Genomic DNA, 27,664 nt, shown 5'->3' on the forward strand with positions numbered 1-27,664 from the left:
ATACTTTTGTAATGTAAAAAAGAATCCAGGCACATTTGAATTGAAAATAGCGTTCACTATTTTACAGAAACACGGTAAAAAAGTTTATGTTTCAAGTTGCTACCATGTGAATTTCAATTGCAGGCTCTGGGATAGCTGAGCAGCTGCTAATGGTTTCAGACTGCCACAAAGATTTCAGTATGCATAAACTTGAAAATCAGGAATAAGTCAATTTCACAGCACAGTGGAGGCACATTTAAACAATCACCCTGTGCGCAACGTTCATAAACACACAAGTTCTGTGTCACAGAAGGCTAAAATATGTTTACAGACAAAGACACTGACTGCATAAGCTTTGAAGCGACCTTCTGAGCACCAACACTAACAGTCCTACAATCTGAAAAAACTTACGTCACAACTTACAGTATTGTGCAGGCTACGGTCAAAGAAGGAAGAATTTGAAAAATAAGGGCCCAATCCTGCCTCAACTGAAGTCAATGGCCAAAAAACCCATTAGCTTCAACGGGGCAGAATGATGCTGCTACATTTATTTAAGCCAGATGATTAAGAGGGTGTTAAAAAATGTAAAATGTGACTACTATGAAAATGATGATCTAAAAGTTCCTAGCAAAATAACCCACTGGCTTCCAATATCTGTTATCAATGTGTTCGAACAGCAAAGCATGAATTCCGCTAAACTGTCAAATTAGTTAACATTTACTGAATGTTGCAGTATCTTGGGCTCAGAGAAGCTCCCTTATAACAAAGAGTAAAAAATTAAGCACCTACTAACAAATAACTGGAGAGGGCTTCCCAATTTGCAACAGCAAATAGATGTTACTTACTGTAATTGGAGGATTCTCTGCACCTTGAGGTCTTTAAACCACGATTTGAGGACTTCAATAACTCAGGCATAGGTTAGGGGTTTGTTACAGGAGTGGGTGGGTGAGATTCTGTGACCTGCGTTGTGCAGGAGGGTCAGACTAGATGATCATAATGGTCCCTTCTGACCTTAAAGTCTATGAGTTCTTTGAGATGGTCCCTATCTGTATTGCACACATGGGTATGCACCAGAGTCCAGAAGTTCTTTGAAGCAGTGTCTGTTGACCCAAACATGCACAGTAACTCTCCTCGTGCTCCTAACCAAGCGGGTAAAAGGCAGTGCGAGTCGACACCTCTCCATTTCCTCCTCTTACTGCAATCCAACTGGATCCAAAGCAGAGGGGATGGAGGGCAAGTAGTGGAAGACAGATAGGGACCATGCATCTCCAAGAACCTCCAGTTACAGTAAGTAACCTCCATTTCTTCAAGTGATGGTCCCGACATGTATTCCACACACAGGTGACTGTCATGCAGGGTTGGCTGGAGGAAGGTGCAAGGAAACTGGTAGCAGAGATGTTTGTAGTACTGCCGTTCCTACGGCTGCATCTGCCATTGCTGCTTGAGTTAGAACATAGTGTGATGTGAAAGTATGGCTGGAATTCCAAGCTGCCACTTTGCAGATATGCTGCAACGGACTGCCCAATAAGGATGCTGTGCAGGCAGGTTGTGCTGTATGGAGCAAGCTATGATATGCCCAGGAGAGGGAAGCTTTGCTATTTTGTAGCATTCAAAGATGCATCCCGAAACCCATTTAGAAATCCTCTGTGAGGATATGGCTTGTCCCCATGACCTTTCTGCCAAGGCAACAGAGAGTCTCAGATTTTCTAACAGGTTTGGTTTGCAGCATGTGGAATGCCAGGGTGCACCTGATGTCAAGGGAATGAAGTCTCTTCTCCTTGGAAGAAGTGTGGGGTTTTGGGCAGGAAACATAAGTATTTGACTGATGTGCAGCTCAGACACAACCTTGGGGAGGAATTTGGGATGTAACCAAAGGGAAACCTTCTCCTTGCGCAATACTGTATAAGGAGGGTCCACCATCATGGCTCCCAGTTTATTGACCCTTCTTGTCAAAGTAATGGCTACTAAGATGGCTTCATGGACAGATAAGTCATGGCACATGTCACCAGAGGTTCGAAGGGTGGGCCTGTGAGTGTTGAAAGGATACGGTTAAGGTACCATTGAGGCATAGGTTTAATGTCAGGTGAGAAGATCTTGATCAAGACCTTCATAAATCAAACTGTGGTTAGGTGTGTGAACATAGACCATCCTTGCACCAGGGGGAGGAAAGCATTAACTGATGGTAGGTGTACTCACAGTGAACTGAGGGCTTTAAAAAGAGAAGACAGTCTAGGATAACTGGAATGCCTATAGCATCAAGTGGATGCTGGTGGTGATGTGCCCAGGCCAAAAATTGCTGCCATTTAGCCAGGTAGCAGAGCCTAGTAGAATCCTTCCTGCTTTGGGTCAGGATTTCCTGAACAGGGAAGTCTTGGATAGTATTTTGGCCCTCCTTTGGGAAGCCCGAAGAATGGAGCCACGAATCCCTTCGCATGACCAGTCCTGTGGCCAAAGATCTGGATGCTATACCTGCAGCATTTACCGCAGCCTGGGAAGCCACCTTCGCTACCAACCTCCACTTGCCCAGAGAAGACTGGGACTGGGCTTGGTATTCCATGGGGACTATCTTTAAATTCTGTGAGCCTGGTATGGGTGTTAAAATCACATTTGGCTAACAAAGCTTGGTAATTAGCTAACCAAAATTGGAGACATGCAGAGGAGAAAACCTTCCTACCCAGGAAGTCCAGTCTCTTTGACCCTTTATCTGCCAGAATAGATTTTTTGTTAGTTGGCTGAGCTCTCTCCGTAGCTACCTGTACCACCAAAGAATTAGCAGCAGGATAGGAAAATGTGAAATCAGCACCCTTTGGCCGATTTTTTGGCTCTTTTTGGCATAGGGGCACAAATTGCAGGTATGTGCCAGACTGCTCTGGCCAGTTCTAATATGGCCTCATTGATTGGAACGGCTACCCTGGTCGGTTCCTGTGGTTGCAAACATGTCCAGGAGCCGATGTTAAGGGTCCCTGGACCTCGTCTAGCAGGATTTGGAGATCATTAGTGATCCTTTGCGAGAACTCGTGATGTTGCTGATGGTTATCCAGCGGAGAGGGCAATGAAGGGGTGATGGCCTCCTCCAGGGAAAATGAGGAGGCCCCCATCAGAACCGGTTCTGGTTCTTCCTCCTCATACACTGAGGGAGCCGGCTGATGGGAGGTGGAGAAATGGAATGACTCCTAAGAGGTGACTGGGGCACCTGCCATAGAGGTCCCAAGGGCCTCAAATGCCTTGGCCCCTATGGGAATCGATATCGGGGTCCATAACTGGAGGGATAATAATGCCTCAGCTGCATCAGGGTTCCTGTACCCTCACAGAGATACTGGTGCAGCTATATCATCTGACTTCTCTGATTCCAAGGATGGTTCTGTTGGTAGCAGTGGTATCATCAGTACTGAGGTGCTCCTGCCCGATGGAGATGGTACCTCTCTTGAGACAATGGTAACAGTTCCTCCTCTGGGGTAAAGATATCTGTCAGGCAGGCAGGCAGGGCCCGAAAGGAGTGGAGATTGTGGGCAGGGGAGGAAGATATCCTTCAGTGTTAAAAAAGGTCTCCGTACGGCCCAGAGTCTGAGGAGTTCCAATAGAGACACCTGAAGGACCTATTACATCTGATGCAGCAGATGGTCTTTGGATAGACAAGGTGGTAGCAATGATGAATCTGGACTTGCATTCATTGACGTGACTGGCAAGTGACTATCTTTCTACCACCGATACCGCTGTCACTGCCAGATTGCTCTTTTTCTGCACCTTACTCTCCAACCTGGGGGTTGAGCTGGTTCCGTGGGTTCCATATGCAACGCCTCACCCGACCTAGACCAGTTCGGGGAGGAACACACATTTTTTCTGGACAGTCTGCTGCAGGGATCTGTCCTTATGCCCATGCAAGTGTCTCTTACTCTCATGGGGAGCCCTGTGTGACGAGTCCTTGGGCTTCCATGTTAAGGGCTCTGCTCCAAGGGTCATGTTTGGAGGGGCTTTGCTCGTTGGTAGAGGCTGATGTATAGCGGGGGCTCCTGGGCCCAGTTCGGAGTGGGGGCCTCATAACCTCTTCCATCAAGAAGATTTTCAGTCAGAGCTCATGGGGCTCTAATGCCGAGTAGGAAGGATTTACAGATACTGCACTTCGCAGAAACGTGCATCACCCAGACAGTGCAGCCACAAGTGATACTCGTCGCTGATGGAGAAGGAGCGAGGGCAGGAGACGCAGTTCTTGAATCCATGGACCCTGCACCTAGTCCCGTAACTAGGGAGGGGTGGCGGGGGAGTATTTTATTCTATACTAGAGTTTCTAAGCTAAGAGATAAACTATTTATAAATTTTTACAGGTTCTGCAACAGCAGAAGGAGGACACGATTCTGACTCAGGCCATGTAGTGGTAAGAAGGAACTGGAGAGGCACTGACCTGCATTGCCTTTTATACCCTCGGTCAGGAGCACAAGAGGAGTTACTGCACGTGTGTGGGTCAACGGACACTGCTTTGAAGAAATTCCAGACTTGGGTGCATGGTGTGCATACATACCCATATGTGGAATACACATCGGGACCATCATTCGAAGAACTATGGGTTTATCTATCTTAGAAAACTTGTGCCAGTGAAACTAAATCTAAGAGCCATTTAATTACACCAGGGGAAACCCCTAATTGTTAGATGTATGTAAACTGGTTTAAATCTCATTTATACCAGTTTATTTTATTTTAGTAATTAGTGGACTAAGCTAAACTGGTTTAAGCGCATCTGCATTTAGGGCTTGCAATGATGCAGCCGGAACAATTTAAAAGTGGAATTTAAAATCGATTAAGTTTGAACTATGGATGGAAGAAACAAGTTCATGCGGGGGCAGAATTTGGTGCTAAAAAGGTTAAGATCGCTACTGCTGGTGAATATATTATTTAGACTGAATTCGTTTGGGCAAAGTAGTTCAGATTTTATGTAAACTCGGCCATTATGGTTACATAACTGTCTTCCCCAACAAATATCTGGCACACTGCCTCTGATAATGCATACGCCACATCATACCTTCCACAATCTCTCTCTTGTAATCACTATCATTGTCACTGTCAGTTGGCCGGTAATAGATATAAAATCCTTGGATGGGGGTATTGTTGTTGCTTGAAGTAATATACTGGAAAAGAGAATAAAAATAGTACAATAAAGGATAAATCTATTTAAAATTAAAATATTTGATTATGTTTCAACAACGTCATGACAGAAATAAATTTACTTCATTCAGGAAGAGACCAGAAGTATTTTCAAGAAAGAGTGGTCTTAAGTAAGATAAAAGAAATAGAAGAAACCACTATAGCTCAGATGATGTAACAGTTTCCATTCTAATCCCCTGCTATCAGTCACCAGTTGCTGTCTGTAACTTCCATTTTAGCGGAGAATTTTTGCATGCTGGTCTCTGCACAAAGGTCAATTTCTTAGAGTCTTTGGGCTGGTCTACACTGGGGCAGGGGGGGATCGATCTAAGATACGCAACTTCAGCTACGTGAATAGCATAGGTGAAGTCGAAGTATCTTAGATCGATTTACTTTGGGTCCTCACAGCGCGGGATCGACGGCTGCGGCTTCCCCCGTCGACTCCGCTACCGCCTCTCACTCTGGTGGAGTCAACAGGGAGCACATTTGGGGAATCGATTTATCGCGTCTAGACAAAAATTGATCCCCAATAGATAGATTACTACCCGGATCGGCGGGTAGTAATCGACCCGATCCGGTGGGTAGTGAAGACGTACCCTTTGACCTAGTAGTTCACAAGGAGAACGAAAAATACACACCCTTCCCATTGAAAAAAAAAAAAAAATTATATATCGCAATCTTTTTCTGAACAGCCCTACAGCTGAAACGACGGTGGTTTGAAAGTTGAAAACAGGCCTCAGTGTATGTCAGCACCTTTCAGTGCTTAAGAACAGAGGCGCTGACTTTCTGATCTCCCAGGGGTTATTTGACCACCGCCCCCCGCCTCTTCCTGCTCCACCCCCACTCCACCTCTTCCTGCTCCACCCCCACTCCACCTCTTCCTGCCCCATTCTGCCCCCTCCCCCAAGCGCACCCTGCTCTCGCTTCACCTCTTCCTGCCCACGCTCCTCCCCTTCACCCCAGTGCCTCCTGCCCGCTGCTGAACAGCTGATCCTTGGCAGGCAGAGGTGCTGGGGGGCAGGAGCTGATTGGCGGGGACAGCCGGTGGGCAGGAGGCACTGGGGGAGGGGGAGGTGATCAGTGGGGCCCGCCAGCGGGTGCTGAGCACCCTCTATTTTTTTTCCCCGTGGGTGCTCCAGCCCCGGAACACCCATGGAGTCGGCACCTACACTTAAGAAAATTGTATTTGATTTGACAGAGCAATAAGCCTTTCAAAATCAAACTGAGTGTGCACAGATATATATATTTTTTTAATCAGGTTTCATGGTGTGAATTGAAGGGTCTACTCTGCATGTATATGGAGCTAAATTAACTGCACTGTGAAAAATCTAGTCAGACACAGTGCAGTGAATGCAGACATGTGACTGGGGAAAGCCCTGTTGAAGGGTTGAGGACGGACTCCTGCAGTTCTGAAGAGCCCAGAAGGGGTCCACAGCAGGGAGCTCTGGACACCTTCCTATATCTCTTTTTCAAAATGGGACTTACTCTCATTTGAAGTTTTTATTTTTAAGTCAAAGATATACTGGACCATTATGACCAAGAAAAGAAAAGAAAAACAATTACAAGAATTATATAATTTCAGACATCGTATGTAGTCGTGCAGCTGAAGACTGCTGTGAGGCACAGGGGACAGAGTTAAGGTTGTCCACGCAACTTTAAGTTGGGTTAAATTGACTGGCTTGGGCTACACTTAAAACTGGCATCAGCATAGCTACGTCAATCAGAGGTGTGAAAAAACCCACGTCCAACCAGCATGGCTATGGTGACAAAATCCCCAGTGCAGATGCAGCTATTGCAACAAAAGAGTGCTTCTGTCAACACAGCTAACGTTGTTCCTATACCAGCAGAAAAACTCCTTCTGTCGTGTAGGTTGCATCTACACTAGGAGGCTATGCCAGCTTGGCTATGTTGACGTGCATATACTGGCACTGACCCTGTAGTGCAGACACAGTTTCCTAACCTTTGAGTTCAAACTTAACATTCTGCTAATAGAGAATTCTGTAAAAATACTCTTATGTCGTCCTCAGACATTTTAGACTAAGTTTCTTCAGTTTATTACTGATATTTTCCTCTTTCAAGGTTGAATTGTTCCGGCAAATTGTAGAACTGGGAATTCTGTGGAGTTTAGAAACTACCCTCATGGTGTACCATGGTTGCATACATCAGTGTACAAAAGCAAAAAACTAATGATACGGTGGATTTCAATAAGGACTTCAAAATATTTGTTTATCAAAGACGGAGTTACAGAGGAAAGGAGGGGAACGTTTTTGCAATATGGAATGTTTATTGGATACACTTCCTCTTCAGATGTAGTCTACTGAAAATTCTCAACAGGGAATAGGATTTTGAGGCGTAGTTAAGACTTTTTAGAGTGTGCATAATACAACAGTGGATTCTTTTCAAGGACTCATATAAACTAAAACAGGATCTATTATCAAATAACACTTCTGAGCTGTTTGGAGGAGTTAAAGTTGCAATTAATCAACAGTCACTACAAGACAGTGTTAGAAGAACAGCAACAACTCAGGTTTCTAGATTTTAAATCTTACAATATAGGAAAAAATGAGTAGATTGATATGGTTCATGGGATGAAGCCAACCAAGAATCTCTTAAGAATACCACTCAGTACGGAGGAAAACAACTACATTGCTAGCTTGAGTGTGTTGTTCTTGGTCCTTCACTTTTAAAGATTTCTAACCACCAAATCAGTAAGAATTAGTCTATAGAAGGGGAAAAGAACAGAAATAAAGTGTACTCACAGTCCATTTTAACATGATCTGAGTGTCGCTGACTGCCTCAGTGTAGGCAATGTGAGGTCCTGTGATCGGGCGGTTGGAAAAACGGTTGGTAAAGCCAGCGACTTGATATGGCCGAGATGGTGAGCTTCGTGGACTATCCCCGTAATTGTTAACGGCAATCACACGGAATTTGTATGTTGCTCCTTTCAAAGGCAAAAGATAAAATTAGGGGGCAAGATAAAAATACCCAAGCACTAGAAAAAGGGCTCAAATGATTAAAAAAAAATCTGAGATAAGACCCTGTCATAGTGGAATTAGTTCTAAATTGATTTCTTGGGATTCAAAAAGAAAATTACTTGCTATCAATGATGTCTCTCTAGTGGTTTTAGATGCTTAACTGTGACAGAACCTGCTCTCATGCAGTGGTGAAAAGCTAGTCATATAATTGGGCTGGAAAGAAATTTTCACCCATGAGAAAGGCAAGGAAATGCTATTTTCTCCCTCCTAAAGCAGTGATGTCCAATTAAGATTATAGGAGTATATCCCACAAGACCAGTTGTGTGCATTTCTAGAGGTCATGGACAATGGTCCTTTGTTTATTTCTGAAGCTCCCCTGAACTTCTGTCTCATCAAAATAATTGGCTGATGTTAGTATATTTGTTCTCTTGTTTCCCGGCCCAATAGTACTAACCAATGAAAAACAAATGGAATGGCTGCAGAGAAGCACATAGCAATCATAACCTAGATTTAGTATTTACCAGAAATGACAATTAAGTAGGGAGAGGTTGAAAGAAAATGTACACAAACAACTAACAAACACCAATAAAAATTGAATGGGGGGCCGGGTTAGGGGGCGGGGACCGTTTCCTTCTTAGAGAGCTAAAAGCCAACTTCAATTAAAGAAACAAATTCCTAACCTGAGAGACAAACTACAGATAAAATGGGCCTTTTTAATCGTGTTTAGTATTCTTAATGAGTCTGTAATTATTTTATCTGCTGAAGTGCATGACCAGAAATAAGAAATACTTCTCCTCACAAGAAAACGGTCATCTAAAAGAAAAAGGATTTGGAACTAAAAATCCTAAAGGCAGTGAAAGAGTTTTAATACCTGGCTCTAAGTTGCGAACTTCCACTGACAGGTTAGAAGGAGAGATGCTATTGGCTGCAATTAGCCAATCGCTGTTTCGGCTCATGCGCTTGTACTCGACTTTAAAGGCAGTGATGGGAGAGCCACCATTTGCACGTGGGATCCATGTGACATAGACAGAGGTCTCTGAAGCTGTTGAGATAGCAGGGCGATCTGGAGCCTCTGGAACTGAAATGGGAAATTAAGGAATACGTACATAGGAGTTAGATGAGAAACATGGAACTCCGTTCTCTACAGAGCACACCTATGATTAGTTTAATCAATTAAGTTAGACCAAATGTTTCAGACATGGAGATTCTTAAATCTTCCTCCCACAGGCATTCCAGTATATAAAATGAGAGGTACTTTTATAAGTTTTCCTTTTATCCTTCAGAGTTGGGAAGAGCCCTAGTACTAAAGTCTTAAACTGTGTATGAAAACTTAGTTGTGGATGTGAACACTGCCATTTCTAACACCAGTGACTGTGCTGCATCAGACCAATGCAACTAAATTACGGGAGTGCAAAAGTGTTCTTGAATAACCAGAAAATAGGGGAGCTACATTCTTTACGCAACAGAATTGAAAGAGACATGCTAATACACTAAATCCTACCTCTTCCGTGGTACTACAACAAAGGGAGCGCATACAAAAGCAGCAGGTTGGTTTGGTGAGAATAAAAAATTTGAACTGAAATTCCCAGAACCATGAAAAAAACCTGATCCATAAATACTACTAAGCACTGAATTGCTTAAGCATAATTTAGAAGAAATAAGAGCAAACCAAGCATGTAACAAATGATCTCAATACTTACTGAACTCACTGGAAGTTACAGACAGCAGTGGGAACAGAGAAAATGGAAAGAGGTGGTGTTAGCAATCTGGTTATAAGATGTCTCATCAGTCAGAATGGTTAAGTCTTCACTGCACTGGTTTATACACATTGTTAAATCACAAGTGCCATAGAGGGAGGAAGGTATTTAATAAGGAACAGAAAGGCAATAGGTTATCTGGCACTAACTGGATTTTAAACTTTTAAACTCATTTTCAGTCTATTTGGGTAAGAATTTCAAAAGTGCTGAAGGGAGTTAGGAGGCTAAATCCTATTTACAAAATTGACATATGCACTTAGGAGCCTTAGTCACTTTTGAAAATTGGACGTGGGTGCCTTTGAAAATTTTACCTTTTGTGCTCATGTTATTTACCTTCACTTTGACAATGATCTCTGCAAACAAGCCTTAGTGTACTGCAGGAAGACTGACACATATTTAGCAGTAAGATATTTAAAGGGACATTTCCAACTTAAAAATTGCACCTGTTTGAAAATGAATTACTTACTCTTACAATATCCAATTTGACTATCAGTGATAAACTACAGAAAAGACACTGACTTTGTGCATCTGATAGCACTTTGTGTATTGTCACCTTCAGTTTCCCCTGTATAATTTGTTTCTCCTGTTCTTGTGGGTCTTTCACAAAGTCAGAGAGGAGAGAAGACCACAAAATAAGAAAAAGTCCCTGTAAATTATCAAAATTGGCAGTGAGATTAGGGGTCAAGTGTGGCAAATTACTTAACTCATTTTTAGAAACTGACTACACTTCTAGGTAAGTGTCCCTTTAAATATCAAATTCACTGGATGAGAAATCCATTTGATGACATCTCAGTGTATAAACTACACTCTTATGTAAGACAGGCACTGCATTTTGAGGATTCATAAATAATTATTGCAAGTCACAACAAATGACTGGATGAATCAAGGGCCTGGTCCCCACTAAGCCCCCACTTCGGACTAAGGTACGCAAATTCAGCTACGTTAATAACTTAGCTGAATTCGAAGTACCTTAGTCCGAACTTACCGCGGGTCCAGACGCGGCAGGAAGGCTCCCCCGTTGATGCCGCGTACTCCTCTCGGCGAGCTGGAGTACCGGCGTCGACGGCGAGCACGTCCGGGATCGATCCGGGATCGATTTATCGCGTCTTAACCAGACACGATAAATCGATCCCAGAACATCGATTTCCTGCCACCGGACCCTCCGGTAAGTTAAGACGTACACAAGGTGGCTACTTAATACACTGCCTCACTGACTGGGATGAACCTTTTAGTTAACACTCTCAAAAGCATGAACAATCTGATCCTTGCATGCAAGCATAGAAAATCTGGTAGTTTGAAGTCACTTATATCTGAGCCTTGCTAACAAATCATTCACAAGAGAAAAAGAGACCTGCAACAGAAAGACAGACCTAAGGAATAAACAGGGAATAAAAATGGACACACGACACAGAAGTACAATTATAAGCACTTGAGAAATTAGCTTAAATGCACCTCATTTTATATTGCAACATCTAACATGTGAATTGGAGACAATCCATTCACCTACCTCCACTGTGTCGAGACAGGTCTGGAAGGACCACCCCAAAGTTATTTGACCCTTCCTGAATGACGGGATGTTTAGGAATGCCAAGTGGGGGAGATGGGGCCTGAGTGTTTTTTGAGGATGATGTTCTTTCTAAAAAAAAGTTTGAGATATGACAAATAACTCAGTGACCGGAGAAGACATTGCCGGAAAAAGATCTGTTCACTGGATCCTTACAGTATGTCCCCTCCCATTGCTTTTACACAAGATTGCACCAGAGTTAAAGTTGCTGTTGGCACTAAACCTGGCTCCAATTCCCAGCCAGGCCAGCTGTGCACTAGGGAGTTAGTTCCTCAGGGGCTGAAGGAGAAGACAATTCTCCATGTCAATCGGCAGACTCACCTCCAGTCTCAGGCTGGAGTAACTACCATAATAACTGCACATTTATACAGCATGAGAGGCACTCGCCCCACCCTAGATTTCTGCTGTGAGTTCAACACCTGCTACATTGGCTTCCCCCAAATCATGCCCCTCAGTACATTGGAACCACCAACATTGGTAAAGGAGTCATGTTGAATGTACTCTAGCAACAATAGTAATAGGTCTAACGAAGCCCCAAAACTGGCAATTAAAAACTGATACCAGTGTTCATAGCATATGGCGGCCTCCTCCTGGAAATAAATCACTAGCATGTCTAATCATTTTTAATACAGCTGGTTCTTGTATTATATGACCAATTGTTTAATTCTTTGCATTAGGAACATTTTAAGCAGAGTGGATAATATAGGGTAATTCAAACATTTAATGGTCAGTTTAAACCTGAATTCAAAAATCACTTAAGTTGGAAATGAGAACTGGGTTAGTGTTCTCAATACAGCATGCACTACAAAACTAGTACAACAATGTGCACCGGAAGTTTCTGCACAGGAAAGGCCAAGGCCAAGGCCTTTTTACACAGGGGTTTTACAGGTCAGGACTGAAGCAGCTTTATTAATTTGGGTGAGGACACTCAGAATGGAAGGACCAGTGAGGATTCAACAACTTTAAGTGTTATGTGGAAAAGGCTGACCAGAGCTTGGCTGCCTTAGGACTTGTACACACTACCACTTATGTTGGTATAAGTTATGTTGCTCAGGGGTGTGAATAAGCCACCCCCAGAGCAACGTAAATTACACTGACCTAAACACCTGTGTGGACAGCGTTGTGTTGGCAGGAGAGCGTCTCCTGCTGACATAGCTACTGCCGCTCACAGAGGTGACAATGGGAAAGCTCTCTCCCAGCGGCACAGTGTCTTCACCAGATGTGCTACAGCAACGCAACTACATTGGCACAGCTGCGCCGCTGTAGCACTTCCAGTGTAGATTAGTCCTAAGAGTCCATATGTAGTGCAGTTGCCTTTGTAGTTTGTTTCGTGAATTGAGACGCAAATAATCACCACAAACAGCATGACAATTGAGAGTCTGCTGTCTTTTACTAACAAGAATCCTCTCAGCATACCGCTATGGTAATACACCATCAGAATTTGACTTACAGCTATGCTGGACCCCATTTACCAACAGCCTTAGTTGTGATAGGCACTTCCTTTGATACTACATTAAACCACTGTTTCCACAAATAGCTTTATAGACAAGCCACAGCCAACAGGAATGTTTTGGCGATAACTTTGCATATAGGAAACACTGCACCTACCTTTGCTGGTGCGAAATGTAAGCATGGCAGGCTGGCCTTCACCAGCAGCACTCCTCGCTACCATCAGAACTTCATAGAGGCTGGAGGGCTCCAGTTCTGTGAGATGAAGCTCATTTTCACTTCCAGGAACACGAACTGTATGCCAGCTTCCCATGGCATTGACGCCATCATCCAGCTGTACAGGAGGGAATCACAAGATGCTAAGATCAAGACAAACCATGACTTCAACTTTAGATGTGGGAAAAGATCAATACTTCTCCAGCTGAGCTGGTCTTCTGGACATTTTATTGTATAAAAATGCCAAAATGTCTATTTATGTTCAATGAGTTTTACTTAGTGCCAGTGACAGGCCTGGAAATCCAAGGCTTTTATCCACACAGCAGGTAAAGCACAAGCGGCAGCTCTGTGAGCTTCTACACCACGTTCCTGAAATAGATCTGAACCCTGACCTACAGGATCCCCCATATCAAGGTTTGAGAGAATTTAGTCTCCACATTAATTTGGCCCCTTGCCACTCAGCTGAGACAGCTAACAATGCTAATTAGTACATATTGCAACGGATATTTACTGCGAGTGTTTGTGCCCGAGAATCTAGAATGAGGACAAATGATTTCAAGCAGAATACCTAGCATTAGATGGTGGTGTGCCTCTCTGGATAAAGCAGAACCCAAGATGGGAAAGGTGACAGTCAATTACCCTATCCTATCCCAGCCTTCCATGAATTTAAGCATCTTTACATGTTTATGAGTAACGAGAAAGAGAGAGAGAGAGAGGGGGAGGGAGGGAGGGGTGTTTTATCTGCTTGGTTACCTCCAGAGGCTGGAAAACATCAGCAGGAAGATTGAAGATTTGTTTTACTAGTGTACATATTTCCCTTTTTACAATTTTTCAGGGTTTTATTCTGTTTTACAGTGAATTCCCCAGTTCCATTAGGTAAAGGAAAGATTTTTCTTAATATTTGACCTTCTGAGAAAAGCATTACCCCAAATCCCAAAGGAAAAGGCAGAGATTCTATCAAAAATAAACTACTAAACAACTTAAGACTTTAATAAAAACATGGAAGGCAGCTCTAAATGCTACGGATTACTAAAGTTTATACTGACGGCCTTGATTCAAATTCTTTCTTCAAAAGAGACATTTCTTTCTAATACTTTATAAAAAGAAATCTTGGAAGAAGAGGAAATCAATTAAATAACTTTTATGATAGAAGAGATAGGTGCTTTTAAAACCATGATAAACTGTCTACTAAAAATATATAAATAAAAAAGCATTTAATACAGAAAATATAATTGCTAGTGCTGGACAAATTTGAAAGGGTCAGATAAGCACCAAAAGTTTTGAATACTTATCTGAACCTACTATCTTTGGTTCATAAATTAAATAGGCGCTGTCATGAGATTTCCTGGATTTGGCTGGTCAAAAATATCATGCGGTATTTCTGCTTCAGGTTGGGACAAGACCAGGACGAACAAGGATTTAAACTTATAAAAATATGAACTGAGTAACTTAGCCCTTCAGAAAAAAAGTCTGATTTAAGATTTAGTCCTATGTGATGCTTAGTTCGAATTCTAATCAAAGAAGTTCACTGCTTGCAAAAGTTCTATTCAAACTATACAGTGCAAGTGAGATCAGAACCAGACATACCGACTTTAAATGCATTTTTTAAAATTACTAATGTTGTATGAATAATGCTCAACCAGAGTCCAATTCCACACATACAATAATGGTACGACAATGAAAATAAAAACTTGAGTTCTGTTGAATAAGGCCCAGTTAAGCCCCAAAAAGCAGCAACTAATTTCAAATCATCCCTAAACAGACTGCCTGTGTCTCCACAGCAAAACGGTGGTTCAACTGTATTTTATCTTCTCTCTGGGCTGATACCATAACTCTTGTTAACACCCATGCTGCTGTAACAATGATAGTTTTAGGCTTCTCAAGGAAGCCATCTGCTCTGGAGTTATGACTATCTCCTGCAAAGAAGCAGTACCTTGCGATATTTCACGAAGTAAGCATTGATGGGCAAGCCGCCATCCTTCCCAGAGCGCCACACCAGGTTATACATGTCCGGCTTGAGTGTCTGTGGAGGGCTGAGGATGATTGGGGCTTCAGGAGGCAAAGCCCCATTGGGTGTCTTTTCTGTAGCAACTGCATCAAGATGCAACTTTGTCGGAGACAAATTTGAGAACCCCACTTCTGTATCATAATCTCCATCACCTTCATCACTTTGGGCAACCTCCGTAGGAGTGACTTCTTCAGCTTTTGTACTAGATTCAAAAGGAACTGCAGAAGAAAAATTCTGGTTATATCTACAAGTCAAAGCCTATTTGCTTCATGCACCGGAAACAAATAATGAACTACTGCCTTTCACTCTTAGATTCTACTGCATCTTCTATGCGGTAACAGCAGGGCAACATTTCATTGAATGTAAGCATTCTAAAGGTGTAGTACCTGGCAGATTGGCAGCAGTGGATGTGTTATAATTCATGTACCAGGTACATTAGGTAGCAGCAATGTACTTATATGGAAAAGTAAATAACTACACCTCTACCAGCATATACAGAGTAATTTGATGCGACACCAAGGCATTAAGCCATATCTGTACAATTACAATTTACTGTACAGTATGTACAAAATTACATTAAAGGCATTTTCTTAGCTCACTTTGTGAAGTTTTAGTTGTGAGTAATTTCTACTAACATTGAACGTTACAGAGCTGAAACCCAGCCAACTCATTTGAAAATATAGTGCTAAGAATGAGGTAAGCTTAAAGTCAGATCTAAAATGCTATTTGTGATATTAACATATTTCTGAAAGCCCTCTATGTGCTTCCTCCTGCCATCCCGCAGCTTTAACTGAAATGAGGTCAGTAGTACTGGAAAACATAACAGACAAAAATACTCTTAGGGAATCCTGGAATTGATACACAGCTTGACAACATTCCAGCAGCAATGGGCTGGCAGGTTGGACATCTGAGGTTAGCATCAAGACAAGCAACAAACTTCAATATTTAAAGTGAGAACACTGAGGGAAATGACGCAGCTACTGAGGTTGCACACTGAAATGCTAGACAGCCAGATGTTCTTAGTCCTGCCCGTTCTTTCGTAGATCTGTGTAGGTTTCTGTTATGTGTTGGGGTCCAGAAAGTGGAGGGGAATAAGGGGAACTTAGTTTACAAAATAAACAGAAAATCCTTGGTAATGTAAAGCGTAAGCGGTGTTGGCCTGGCCACCTCAGATTGCATCAAACCTCCATTAAAATACCAACAACAAGTGTGGCTGCTATTTTTGGCCATTTCTTGGAAACTGAAGGGGAAGGGAAAGGGTTGGGTTTTTTTTTTTTTTTTTTTTTTAAACTGAAGCCCATGTTCTCAGCAAGCACTGGTTTATTTAGGAATGCTGCAGAGTTTGGGGATGGGAGTCATAAGCAACACAAAGAGGAAGTCTTCAAGGTCAGACATCAGCTTGTTCAAGACAACAGAAGAAATGTCTGACAATATTCTCACACTTAAAGTGTATCTACTACACCAGTGGTCCCCAATCTTTTTCGTCTAGTGGGCACCAGATGACGAGCCACGGAGGACAGTGGTGGTGGACGAGCATCCGTCGAAATGCCGCCAACAAGCGGCAACGTCAAATAGGCATCGCCGCCGAAATGCCACCGAGAAGCAGCGTCATCCAGAGGCGTCGCTGCCGAAATGCCGCCAAAAATCAGCGGCATTTCGGCGGCGGCGCTGCCGCTGCCTTTGGATGACGCTGCTTCTTGGCGGCCTTTTCGGCAGATGCTTGTCCGCCGGCCAGTACGCGGGTACACTTAGACGCTCCGGCGGGCGCCATGGCACCCGCGGCACCGCGTTGAGGACCCCTGTAGTACACTAAATTAACCAGTGAGAAAGTGCTGCATATTAGTATCAAAACCCAACGTTTTGTTTGTCTGACGAGTTGGAACATGTACTTTCCTGTGATGGGTTAGCAAGGATTCCTGGATGTACACAATAGGACTTAAACAACAAGAAGTCCGGTGGCACCTTAAAGACTAACAGATTTATTTGGGCATAAGCTTTCGTGGGTAAAAAACCCACTTCTTCAGATGCAATATGACTTGGTGACTGCTGGAGCAGGGAATTGGACAGCAGTATGTGGGGAATTAGCTGTGGTTTAGGTTGGAGTGGGTAGACCTACTGGCATTATTGCTTTCACTAGTCCTGAAGGCTAGTAGTTAACAATTGGCAATCAATTTGTATTTAACTTATGGACAGACACCACAGAACAGTAATGTTTATTAAGGCTGTTCAGATTTATGTGCCTACACCAGAGGATTTGTCAAGGTTTCTGTATCCTCTATTTTAGTATGTAATGTGGGGTACTTCCGCTACCTCTCTAGTCAGATTAACTATTCGCCCTCAGCTTCCTAGTCACTGCACCCTTTGAAAAAATTCCTTAGCAATCCCACAAATAAGCTAGTGTTTAATGGAAGTTAGCAGGGAGATTTGTGGTCGGTGTTCTATAACATACCCAACCTCCTACAACCAGCACTGCAAGACGGGAGTTACTACTCAAGACAGGTAACATTTTCCAAACCATCTAAATGACTTAAGACACTAAGTGCCACGGAGTTAGGTTCCTAAATCACTCGGGTGCTTCTGAAAACTTTACCCAACATGTTCACTTGAACCTATTGTAGACTCAACTGACTGCAGAACAACATCGGTTTGATACTTCTGCTATTAGAACTGCTTTATTAAAGTCGTATGGCATATAAATATCTTTAGGCATTTAAGTTAATAGTCCTCAATCGTGATGGCTCTCAGGTAGCCAGCTTCCAAACCCATTTAAAGGTTTACAGATCAAACCCAGTGTCTTTACTGTCACTTGAACACCAATCAGAAGTCAGTGCAACAAATTTGATATTTAACTTGTAGAACTCGATATGGCACCAGGATTTTTATTTCAATTCAGGTGGAGTTCTGAGAATTGTGTGTGATTTTGGTTTTATGAGGTCCATTAATGAAGCTAATGTGAGTTTTTAATATTAAAACTACATTGATAGATCATTTTCTCAGCAATTTTTTTTTTACCCTATTTCAGATGTATACATTTATTTCAAGGAAAAATATCTACTAAAGTCTAAATGGAAAAATTTAGGGAAAAAAAGTCTCAGTTTATGGTATATATTTGATAGCACTTTGAGTGTAGTCAATTTTTATATAATCCCCTGTACAGTCAGTTTCTCCCTTGCTAAAAAGAATCTTCTACACATCAAGATGGAAGTAGAAAAATAACTTTAAAAAAAGGATTTTAATATATTTCAGGACATATTTACCAGTGTTGTACCAGAAGCCAGAATATTTAAAAATTAGGCAATTAAAAAATAAAATTAATGTTGTTTTATGTGAATTATGCATTCAATATATTTTCTATCTTGATTTTTTGGAAAAAAATATTATTAGGTATAGAGTTTAACTTGCTTTCTGGCTCAGCACATTTTAATGAGGTTTTCTGTTTTCCCTAGGATGTGTTTTGACGATTGTACAGCAAGACTAAGGGTAAATTTTTCAAAACCACCTACAGGATTTAGGCTCTTCAGTCCCATTTTAAAAAGGCACTTAAAAGGCTAAACCCCATTGATTTTTTGAAAATGAACATAAGCCTAAATCATTTGGGTGCTTTTAAAAAATTTTGCCCTTGTTTTCGTTAGGGTAACATTTTAAAATTATTTTAATGCTTTTGTGATCTTGGACATAACAAAATTATAATAAAAATAAAGATTTCTTTTTATATTGTGCCTTCAGTTTAATTACAATCTCTTTCTAGTAGCAACCTCTGAGAATAGTGAACACTCAGTATTTTCTTTGCAAGAGCAAGCCTTTTATATTGTCTATTTATTTTTACATTTCTCATCTACCCACAGTTAAGGTCATGGTGGTGGTGTTTGTGTGTGCACACTACTGAGAACAGTTGAAGATTCATAGAATATCAGGATTGGAAGGGACCTCAGGAGGTCATCTAGTCCAACTCCCTGCTCAAAGCAGGACCAATCCCCAGACAGATTTTTGCCCCAGGTCCCTAAATGGCCCCCTCAAGGATTGAACTCACAACCCTGGGTTTAGCAGGCCAATGCTCAAACCACTGAGCTATCCCTCCCCCCACTTTACTTGACTCTGCAAACACTGTTTTTGCTGTGCACCAATTCCTTAGTGACTTTGGAAGCACTCCTCAAGCATAGTCTTTATGGCTGAATGCTGGGCTGCAACCAAACAACACTTTAGCAGGTGATTCTAAACATACTTTAAAAAAAGCCTGTAGAGATTTTAAAGTGAATTTAGTGCTTGCCAAAAGTCCCTCATTGGAGCAGACTGGAGAACTAAATCCTCCAATTCCAAAATGGGGCTTCCCCACAGGGCCATCTCCCTTCCCAAAGACATGCCACAATACTGACAGGTTTCAGAGCCACACTGGTACAAGCTTTAGCCTCAGATGAGACGGGCAAAAACTACAAGGTGAATATCTGTCGTTAGGAACCTGGCCAACTCATTTCAATATGTCATGAAATAGCCACTTAATTTCTAATTCAGATTTTGATAAACTGACCCTTTTGACACTAAAAAGATGTTTCACCCCATAAGGCACATGCTCGATTATTGAAAAGATACATAAAAGAAAAGAAACATAAAAAAGGCTCATGGCAACACCGATGTTAGCTTACCAACTGTAAGAAATGCTTCAGACAGTGCTGAGCCATGTTTATTTGTTGCTTCACAAGAGTATTTCCCAGCATGCTCTGGAGTAACTGCCTGAATGTATAGGGAGCTTGATCCCGCTCGAGACATGGTGAAGTAGACGGGTTCTAAAATCATGCTGCCTCTTCTTGTTTGTGGAGATTTTCGTGGTTTTGAATGTAGGACCTGAGAAGGGTGGCTCGTAATAAGTCCACGGCTGTTGTACCAACGGATTACAGGAATAGGTAGTCCAGTGGCATTGCATGACAATGTAACATCACCACCATCTACCACATTGGCACTGGCTGGTGAAGAAACTATAACTGGCTTGTAACCTTTGCCTGTTTAAAAAAACCAACACAATTCATACATAAAATTAATTCACTGTACTATGGAATCTATTGTCTAATGCACAGATGAGCTATTAATATGGTACAAAAATGAACACATTCAAATATTTGTCATTTATACAGTTCTTTAGTTTTCTGGTTGCTAGTAATTCCCCAATTCACTGCCTTACTGAACAAGGGACTGAAAACCGTTAACACGATTGAAACTTTTGTTAGGAGAAGGCAGATGCAATATTAACCTTCAATCTGCACTTGGGGTGTACAAGAACAAAAATCTCAAACCTTAAGTAAGGAATTCGTCAGTTAGACAAATTCCAATAGAATCTGAAACCATTCAACTCAGATGATTTAGGACAATGGAATCAATGATCAGACTCAGAATAGGTTTAGTTACACTTGGATTTAACCCTGAAATTTAGGTTTAAAAGTTTGAGAATCAATACAACTGAGCCACCAAATACTTCCAGCTCTCCAAATATTCCTCCTATCAAAACATGGCTAAAATTTCATAAAAGCCAACACTGTCTAGGAGAGAAACATACAAAACTATATCTGAGGCAAGATTTTTTTTTTTTTTTTTTGGGCCTTCTTTTAAATTCTGGATCCTTGAAATAAAGGAGCTGGGTTATATCTCCCACTCCTCCATGAAATACATCAAGTAGTGATGGATAAATCGTACAATTTGCTGCTTACTGTGGTCAGAAATGGACGCAGTCGATACATAAACCAAATCTTTTGGAAATAAAACGAATATGTATCAGAAAAAGCAAAGGTTTTAGTTTAAGTTCTTGGATAGTTAAAAATGTTCCTATACCTGTCTGGATTTGAAGTCTCCCAGTGGATTGCATAAAGCCAATCCCATTGTTTGCCACACACTGGTACAACCCAGAATCCTCCTTGGTGATGCCACTGATTCTCAACCTGTTTCCTGTGACCAGATGTCGTGGAGAGAGATGGATGGGAGCTGCATTATGGAACCAGGTAAGATTAGGAGCAGGGTTTCCATGAATGTCACATGTGAAATGTATAGTTGCACCCACAGCCACTGTTTGATCCTGCAGTCCTTTAGAAATTGAGGCAGATTCTATAAAACAAACAGAATATGAAACCCTGCAGATGGCTCTTTCAGGAATCACGCAGCAACTAATTACTAGACCACACATTTAACAACAATATGAAATCGTGCAAACTTATCACACATATGGAGGCCAATTTTAGTCATGTCGTAAGCTCAGTGAAAGATGAATACTTGCTTCTAAGGCATTTGCTCAACACTCCTTATTTTAATGGTTTTTTCCTTCAGTGCAGAAAAGTCATGCTTACACTACAAAAGTAAAGGATTCCTTTAATGGAAAACTTTTTCTGACAAAACTATTTTCTGTCTCAGCATCTCTACTTTATGAAACAAACTTTTTTTTTTTTTAAATCATTCAGACTGTTTGGCCAGAATATACACATATCTAAGCCCTAACATATTTACCACTGATCAGGGGTAAAGCCCCCATTGACATAAATGGGAGCAGACAGGCAATCACTGTGTGGTTTTGAAAATCCCACACAGAACTAGCATGAAGAAACAGAAATGTTCATATTTATTTACAGATTAATGTCTATGACAAACAGCCAGAAGACTTGCAGCCAGAGGTACACTGTTCATTAACCACACAAGCAAACCCAGACTGTAGCTTTTTGCTAGAATTCTATTTCACTCAAGAGGTATAGAAAAGCGTGTCCTTGCAACAAAGCCCGATGCCAGCTCTGTCCAAATATCTATTCAAGTGACATCATCATAGGACCTAATCACATCAGCCACATCATCAGGGGCTTGTTCACTTGCACATCTACCAATGTGATATATGCCATCATGTGCCAGCAATGCCCCTCTGCCATGTACATTGGCCAAACCAGACAGTCTCTACGCAAAAGAATAAATGGACACAAATCTGACATCAGGGATCATAACATTCAAAAACCAGTAGGAGAACACTTCAACCTCTCTGGTCACTCAGTAACAGACTTAAAGGTGGCAATTTTGCAACAGAAAAGCTTCAAAAACAGACTCCAACGAGAAACTGCTGAACTTGAATTAATATGCAAACTAGATACCATCAATTTAGGCTTGAATAGAGACTGGGAATGGCTGAGCCATTACACACATTGAATCTATTTCCCCATGTTACGTATCCTCACACCTTCTTGTCAAACTGTCGAAATGGACCACCTTGATCATCACTACAAAAGTTTTTTCTCGTAATTAATTAGCCTCTCAGAGTTGGTAGGGCAACTCCCACCTTTTCATGTTCTCTGTATATGTACATAGATCTCCTTACTATATGTTCCAGTCTATGCATCCGATGAAGTGGGAGTTTGTTAGTCTCTAAGGTGCCACAAATACTCCTAATTTTCAAGAGATGAGTGTTAGAATCATCCTTAGCTACTTTCTATTTTAGGTAATAGTAAGAACGTTGGGGATGAAAAAGATGAAAGGGTGATTCCTTCAATATGATTTAAGGATGCTGCACAATTGATTCTATCTTAAGTTATGCAGTGCCCAGAAAGAATTGCTACAAAAGAAAAGTGGAATGCAATGAAATACAGAGGCACAGCAGAAGCCAGCTACATACTGATTGGGGGGCGGGGGGAGGAACATTTTAATATGCTCACCCCTTCCAGCTAACTTTTTGTTTAGTTACGACCATGAACGAGGAAAGGAGAAGCATCCTATTGTGGCACGTGATTCATCCAGTACTAGGAGGTGTGTATGGCATTTTTGCAGACAAACAAGATTACTAGTTTTGTCCTGAGGAGTTTACAATCCAAAATAGATTAACACAATGAAGGAGGACAGAGGATTTAGAGAGAGGATAATGAGTCATAAGGGATACAAGCAGGGAGAGATCATGATATAATAATTAAGTACATATCTTAACTCTTTGATGATGTAAAAGTACAACAGCCCTTGTCTAGGTTGAAAGAGCATGAGGGAACTTAGAGTCAAGAGCTACTATACAACAAAAACAGCAATGGTCTTCAACATAAAACTTGCAATAAATAAATAAATAAATAAATAAATAAATAAAATAAAAATTCAGTTCCTTCCTCTATTTCTTACCAAGAATAGTTACTGTGTAATTTATATATTTCGCTACTCCAGATTGATTTGCCACCACACAGGAGTAGTTTCCAGCATCCAATGTATCAAGCCTGTCCGTCACAAGATGGGAGTGCAGTAGTCTCCACCTGCTTCCAGTCAGTGCATCCTGACCATCCTTAAACCAGTGGACATGAGAAGCAGGCAACCCACTGACAACACACTCTAGAGTTAGGGGACTGTGCTGAGGTACCGTCAAAGCCTGAGAAACGGTGGGGTGAAGAATGCGAAAACTTTCTGCAGAAGTGCCTGGAAGTAGAGTAAAGGGATACATAAAAGATAAAACTCCTTAACGATCCAATTTTTAAATTGGATTATTACTTTTTCCTCTAGCGGCTCCCTCTCCTTTCTATCAAAGCCCTGAGGTTCTGTGTGTTACTTACATTGCGGACAAATTTTCCTTATGGCTGAGTACAGCATGATGGGGCTCTCTTGAATTGGCACCCCCTCAAAATCAATTGGAGTGGTGGTTATTGGACATGGGGTATTCCCCTTCCAGCAGCTAAGTGCAAAGCCTTTTTGGCATTTGAGCCTACATCTCCCACACAGCAGTGCACACCCACCACGCCGCTACTATCAACTCTGCGTTTTACTCTTGCAGGAGTTCATTACCCCTCCATTAATGTTCCCATCACTCCCATTTATGCTAATAAGAGAACGAACCATAAGTAGCAATAAATTACTCCTTTTGCAAAAAGAACAGAAAGTGAGCATTTTACCACAGATCACGGACTTGATAACTCATGTTAGACGAGAGCATGAAATTGATAATATAGGCGACTATTTCTATACAATGGAGTTACCATATACCATACTGATGGAATACATTAAAAAACACATGCAGACAGGAAAGACTTTGCAGACCCAGAATTTTTTAGACTACTAGATATTCATGCTAGGAATCTTTTTAGGTTGATTTTTTTCCTAAAGTCACAAAATCGTAGTCGGTTACAGCAGATGAAAAGTATTCTGCAGACATTTGCTAGCTAGATTACATACAGTAGAGGAAAAGAGTTTCACCCATCAGAATAGCGAGACATTAAGATCTAGCAGAGTTTATTAAAAATACTAATTTAAGGTGGATCAATTTAGTTTGAAGCTTTTATCCTTTAAAGCCACCCTCGTAGATATACTAAATACTCACGGCTGACTATGAGCTTATGTCCAGTGGGTTCTAATTTGAGATCATGAGTGACTGGGTTGTATGCTGCACATTTATAGGAGCCTTTATCCTCTAAAGAGACATTCAAAATCTGCAGATTTCCAGATGGAAGAATTAGGTAGTTATCTGAGGAAGGGAAAAAGGCTGGTTTAAAATTAGTTTCAAAGAAACCGTTTAAAAAATGTCTTTAGTCAATTTATCTAACACCCTGTTCTATTAAGTGCATAGCTGTGAACTAAGAACTCTGCCGACAAAAATTCATTCCTGTAATGGATGTCTTTACTAAGATAGATGCATCTAAAATGAATTGCATAATGAGTTTTCAACTTTTTAGGATATCACTCAGTTCTGATTTCAACCAGTATTTTTGCGGCAGGTTATTTATATTAGGGTCACAAAATTTCTCACCTGTTGATTGTTCCAGCCATTTTCCCCGTACTCGAAAGCGAACTTGTGCTTTAGGGTTACTTTCTGGTACCTTACAGCCAATGAAGGCAGCACTTCCTTCTTCTGCTGTAACTGTGTGTTTCACTGAAGTATCAAAATCATCAAGATCTGGAAGACAGTGTACAAAGGTAAGTGGGATTGTAGATTTTGGAGGAGGTGGGGTTAAAGAGTAATTACGGATTACAAATACAGCAGGTTTTGATCCAAATGAATATTGTTTTTGACAGCTTCTCTCAACTCCTCTGTAAAGAAGTGTGGCATTTTAAGTAGGGCTGTCAAGCAATTAAAAAAAATTAATCCCGATTAATCGTGCAATTAAAAAAATTAAGCGCGATTAATTGCACTGTTAAAGAATAATAGAATACCATTTATTTAAATATTTTTGGATGTTTTCTACATTTTCAAATATATTGATTTCAATTACCACACAGAATACATGTACAGTGTTCACTCTATATTATTTTTTATTGCAAATATTTGCACAGTAAAAAACAAAAGAAAGTATTTTTCAATTCACCTCATACAAATAATGTAGTGTAGGGGTTCTCAAACTGTGGGTCGGGACCCAAAGTGGGTCATGACCCCATTTTAATGGGGTCGCCAAGGCTGGTGTTGGTCCTGGGCCCAAGCAAGTCTAAAGCCCAAGCACCACTGCCCAGGGCTAAGGTTACATATCCCCTCCCCCCGAAGGCAGAAGCCCTGGGGCTTCAGGTTTGGCCCCCCCCCCACCCAGGGTGACAGAACTCGGGCGGCCTCAGTCTTCGGACCCCTCCCCCCCGGGGTCATGTAGTTATTTTTGTTGTCAGAAGGGAGTTACAGTACAATGAAGTTTCAGAACCGCTGATATAGCGCAATCTCTTTATCCTGAAAGTTGAACTTACCAGTGTAGAATTATATACAAAAAAATTACTGCACTCAAAAATAAAACAATGTAAAACTTTAGAGCCTACAAGCCCACTCAGTCCTACTGCTTGTTCAGCCAATCGCTCAGACAAACAAGTCTGTTTACAATCGCAGGAGATAATGCTGCCTGCGTCTCATTTACAATGTCACCTGAAAGTGAGAACAGGCACTGTCGCAGCCGGTGTCACAAGATATTTATGTGCCAGATGCACTAAAGATTCATATGTCCCTTCATGCTTCAAGCCCCATTCCAGAGGGCATGCATCCATGCTGATGACGGGTTCTGCTCGATAACGATCCAAAGCAGTGCAGACCAACGCATATTAATTTTCATCATCTGAGTCGGACGCCACCAGCAGAAGGTTGATTTTCTTTTTTGGTGGTTCGGTTCTGTAGTTTCCACATCGGAGTGTTGCTCTTTTAAGACTTCTGAAAGCACGCTCCACATCTCATCCCTCTCAGATTTTGGAAGGCAATTCAGATTCTTAAACCTTGGGTTGAGTGCTGTAGCTATCTTTAGAAATCTCACATTTGTATATTCTTTGCATTTTGTCAAATCTGCAGTGAAAGTGTTCTTAAAACAAACAACATGTGCTGGGTCATCATCCAAGATTGCTATAACAGGAAATATATGGCAGAATGCGGGTAAAACACAGAGCAGGAGACATACAATTCTCCAACAAGGAGTTCAGTCACAAATTTAACACTTTTTTTTTTTTTAAAAACGAGCGTCATCAGCATGGAAGCATATCCTCTGGAATGGTGGCCGAAGCACGAAGGGACATACGAATGTTTAGCATATCTGGCACGTAAATATCTTGCAATGCCAGCTACAAAAGTGCCATGCGAATGCCTGTTCTCACTTTCAGATGACATTGTAAATAAGAAGTGGGCAGCATTATGTCCCGTAAATATAAACAAACTTGCTTGTTTTAGCGATTGGCTGAACAAGAAGTAGGACTGAGTAGACTTGTAGGCTCTAAATGTTTTCTTTTTTGAGTGCAGTTATGCCACAACAACAAAATCTACATTTGTAAATTGCACTTTCATGATAAAGAGATTGCACTTCAGTACTTGTATGAGGTGAATTGAAATATACTATCTTTTCTTTATCATTTTTACAATGTAAATATTTGTAATCAATAATATAAAGTGAGCACTGTACACTGTTGTAATTGAAATCAATATATTTGAAAATGTAGAAAAGCGTCAAAAATATTTAATTTCAGTTGGTATTCTATTGTTTAACAGTGCGATTAATCACGATTAATTTTTTTGAGTTAATCGTGTGTATTAACTGCGATTAATCGACAGTCCTAACAATGTAGTTCTCAATACCAGAACTAGGATATAGATATCTGAACTTCTGTTGCATGAAGAGACAAGAGTTTTCACTTGAAGGATGGAAAAAACTGAAAATGTAGCCCTCTTTTAAGTTCCACAGACCTACTTCATGAAAAATAAGGGAACAGAGAGGCTCTCAACCCAGGAACTAAGTGTGTCAATTACTAGTTCTGAATTTAATGCAGGAGGCAAGTTATAGTACATGGATAACAGGTACTTTGTAAGCTCTATGCATACAAAAAGGAGTTAATTACTCTGGGAGAAACATAACCTGACAATTAATACATCAGTGAGGAATGCAGCATCTGCTATTCACTGCCTGTACAATATGAGTCAAATATAAAACCTCAACCTACAAGTTATAGCATCTCCCAACTTCGTTTTTAATGCTGCTAGAAACCCAGAAACAGTTTGTCTTAGGCCTGGTCTATACCTAAAGAGTAGGTCAAACTAGCTATTGCTTATGGGCTGTGAAAAATTCACATCCCTAAGGGTATGTCTACACTAAAGGGGGGTGTGTGTCGATTTAAGATACGCAAATTCAATTGAATTAGACGCATCGCAGCCGAC

The 27,664-nt window shown here is 41.3% G+C and overlaps 1 protein-coding gene across 7 annotated transcripts in view; it reads right to left on the reverse strand.

Annotated features, from left to right (window-relative positions):
• CDON (cell adhesion associated, oncogene regulated) overlaps positions 1 to 27,664 on the reverse strand; it is a 93,120-nt gene that overhangs the window by 22,864 nt on the left and 42,592 nt on the right. For all 7 annotated transcript variants that reach the window (XR_010593256.1, XR_010593255.1, XM_008171083.4 and 4 more), the window contains 11 exons: positions 24,809 to 24,955; positions 24,383 to 24,526; positions 23,200 to 23,487; positions 20,902 to 21,171; positions 19,725 to 20,078; positions 15,010 to 15,302; positions 13,020 to 13,194; positions 11,355 to 11,483; positions 8,962 to 9,168; positions 7,875 to 8,056; positions 4,994 to 5,099 (listed from right to left, as the gene is read on the reverse strand). Coding sequence is in view for 5 of the 7 variants with exons in the window: in XM_008171083.4 (XP_008169305.2) it covers positions 4,994 to 5,099; positions 7,875 to 8,056; positions 8,962 to 9,168; positions 11,355 to 11,483; positions 13,020 to 13,194; positions 15,010 to 15,302; positions 19,725 to 20,078; positions 20,902 to 21,171; positions 23,200 to 23,487; positions 24,383 to 24,526; positions 24,809 to 24,955 (2,295 nt within the window). In the remaining 2 variants the exon portion in view is untranslated. The remainder of the gene's footprint in view (positions 1 to 4,993; positions 5,100 to 7,874; positions 8,057 to 8,961; positions 9,169 to 11,354; positions 11,484 to 13,019; positions 13,195 to 15,009; positions 15,303 to 19,724; positions 20,079 to 20,901; positions 21,172 to 23,199; positions 23,488 to 24,382; positions 24,527 to 24,808; positions 24,956 to 27,664) is intronic.

This window comes from Chrysemys picta, chromosome 16 (assembly GCF_011386835.1).
Source record: "Chrysemys picta bellii isolate R12L10 chromosome 16, ASM1138683v2, whole genome shotgun sequence".
Classification (NCBI taxonomy): domain Eukaryota; kingdom Metazoa; phylum Chordata; order Testudines; family Emydidae; genus Chrysemys; species Chrysemys picta.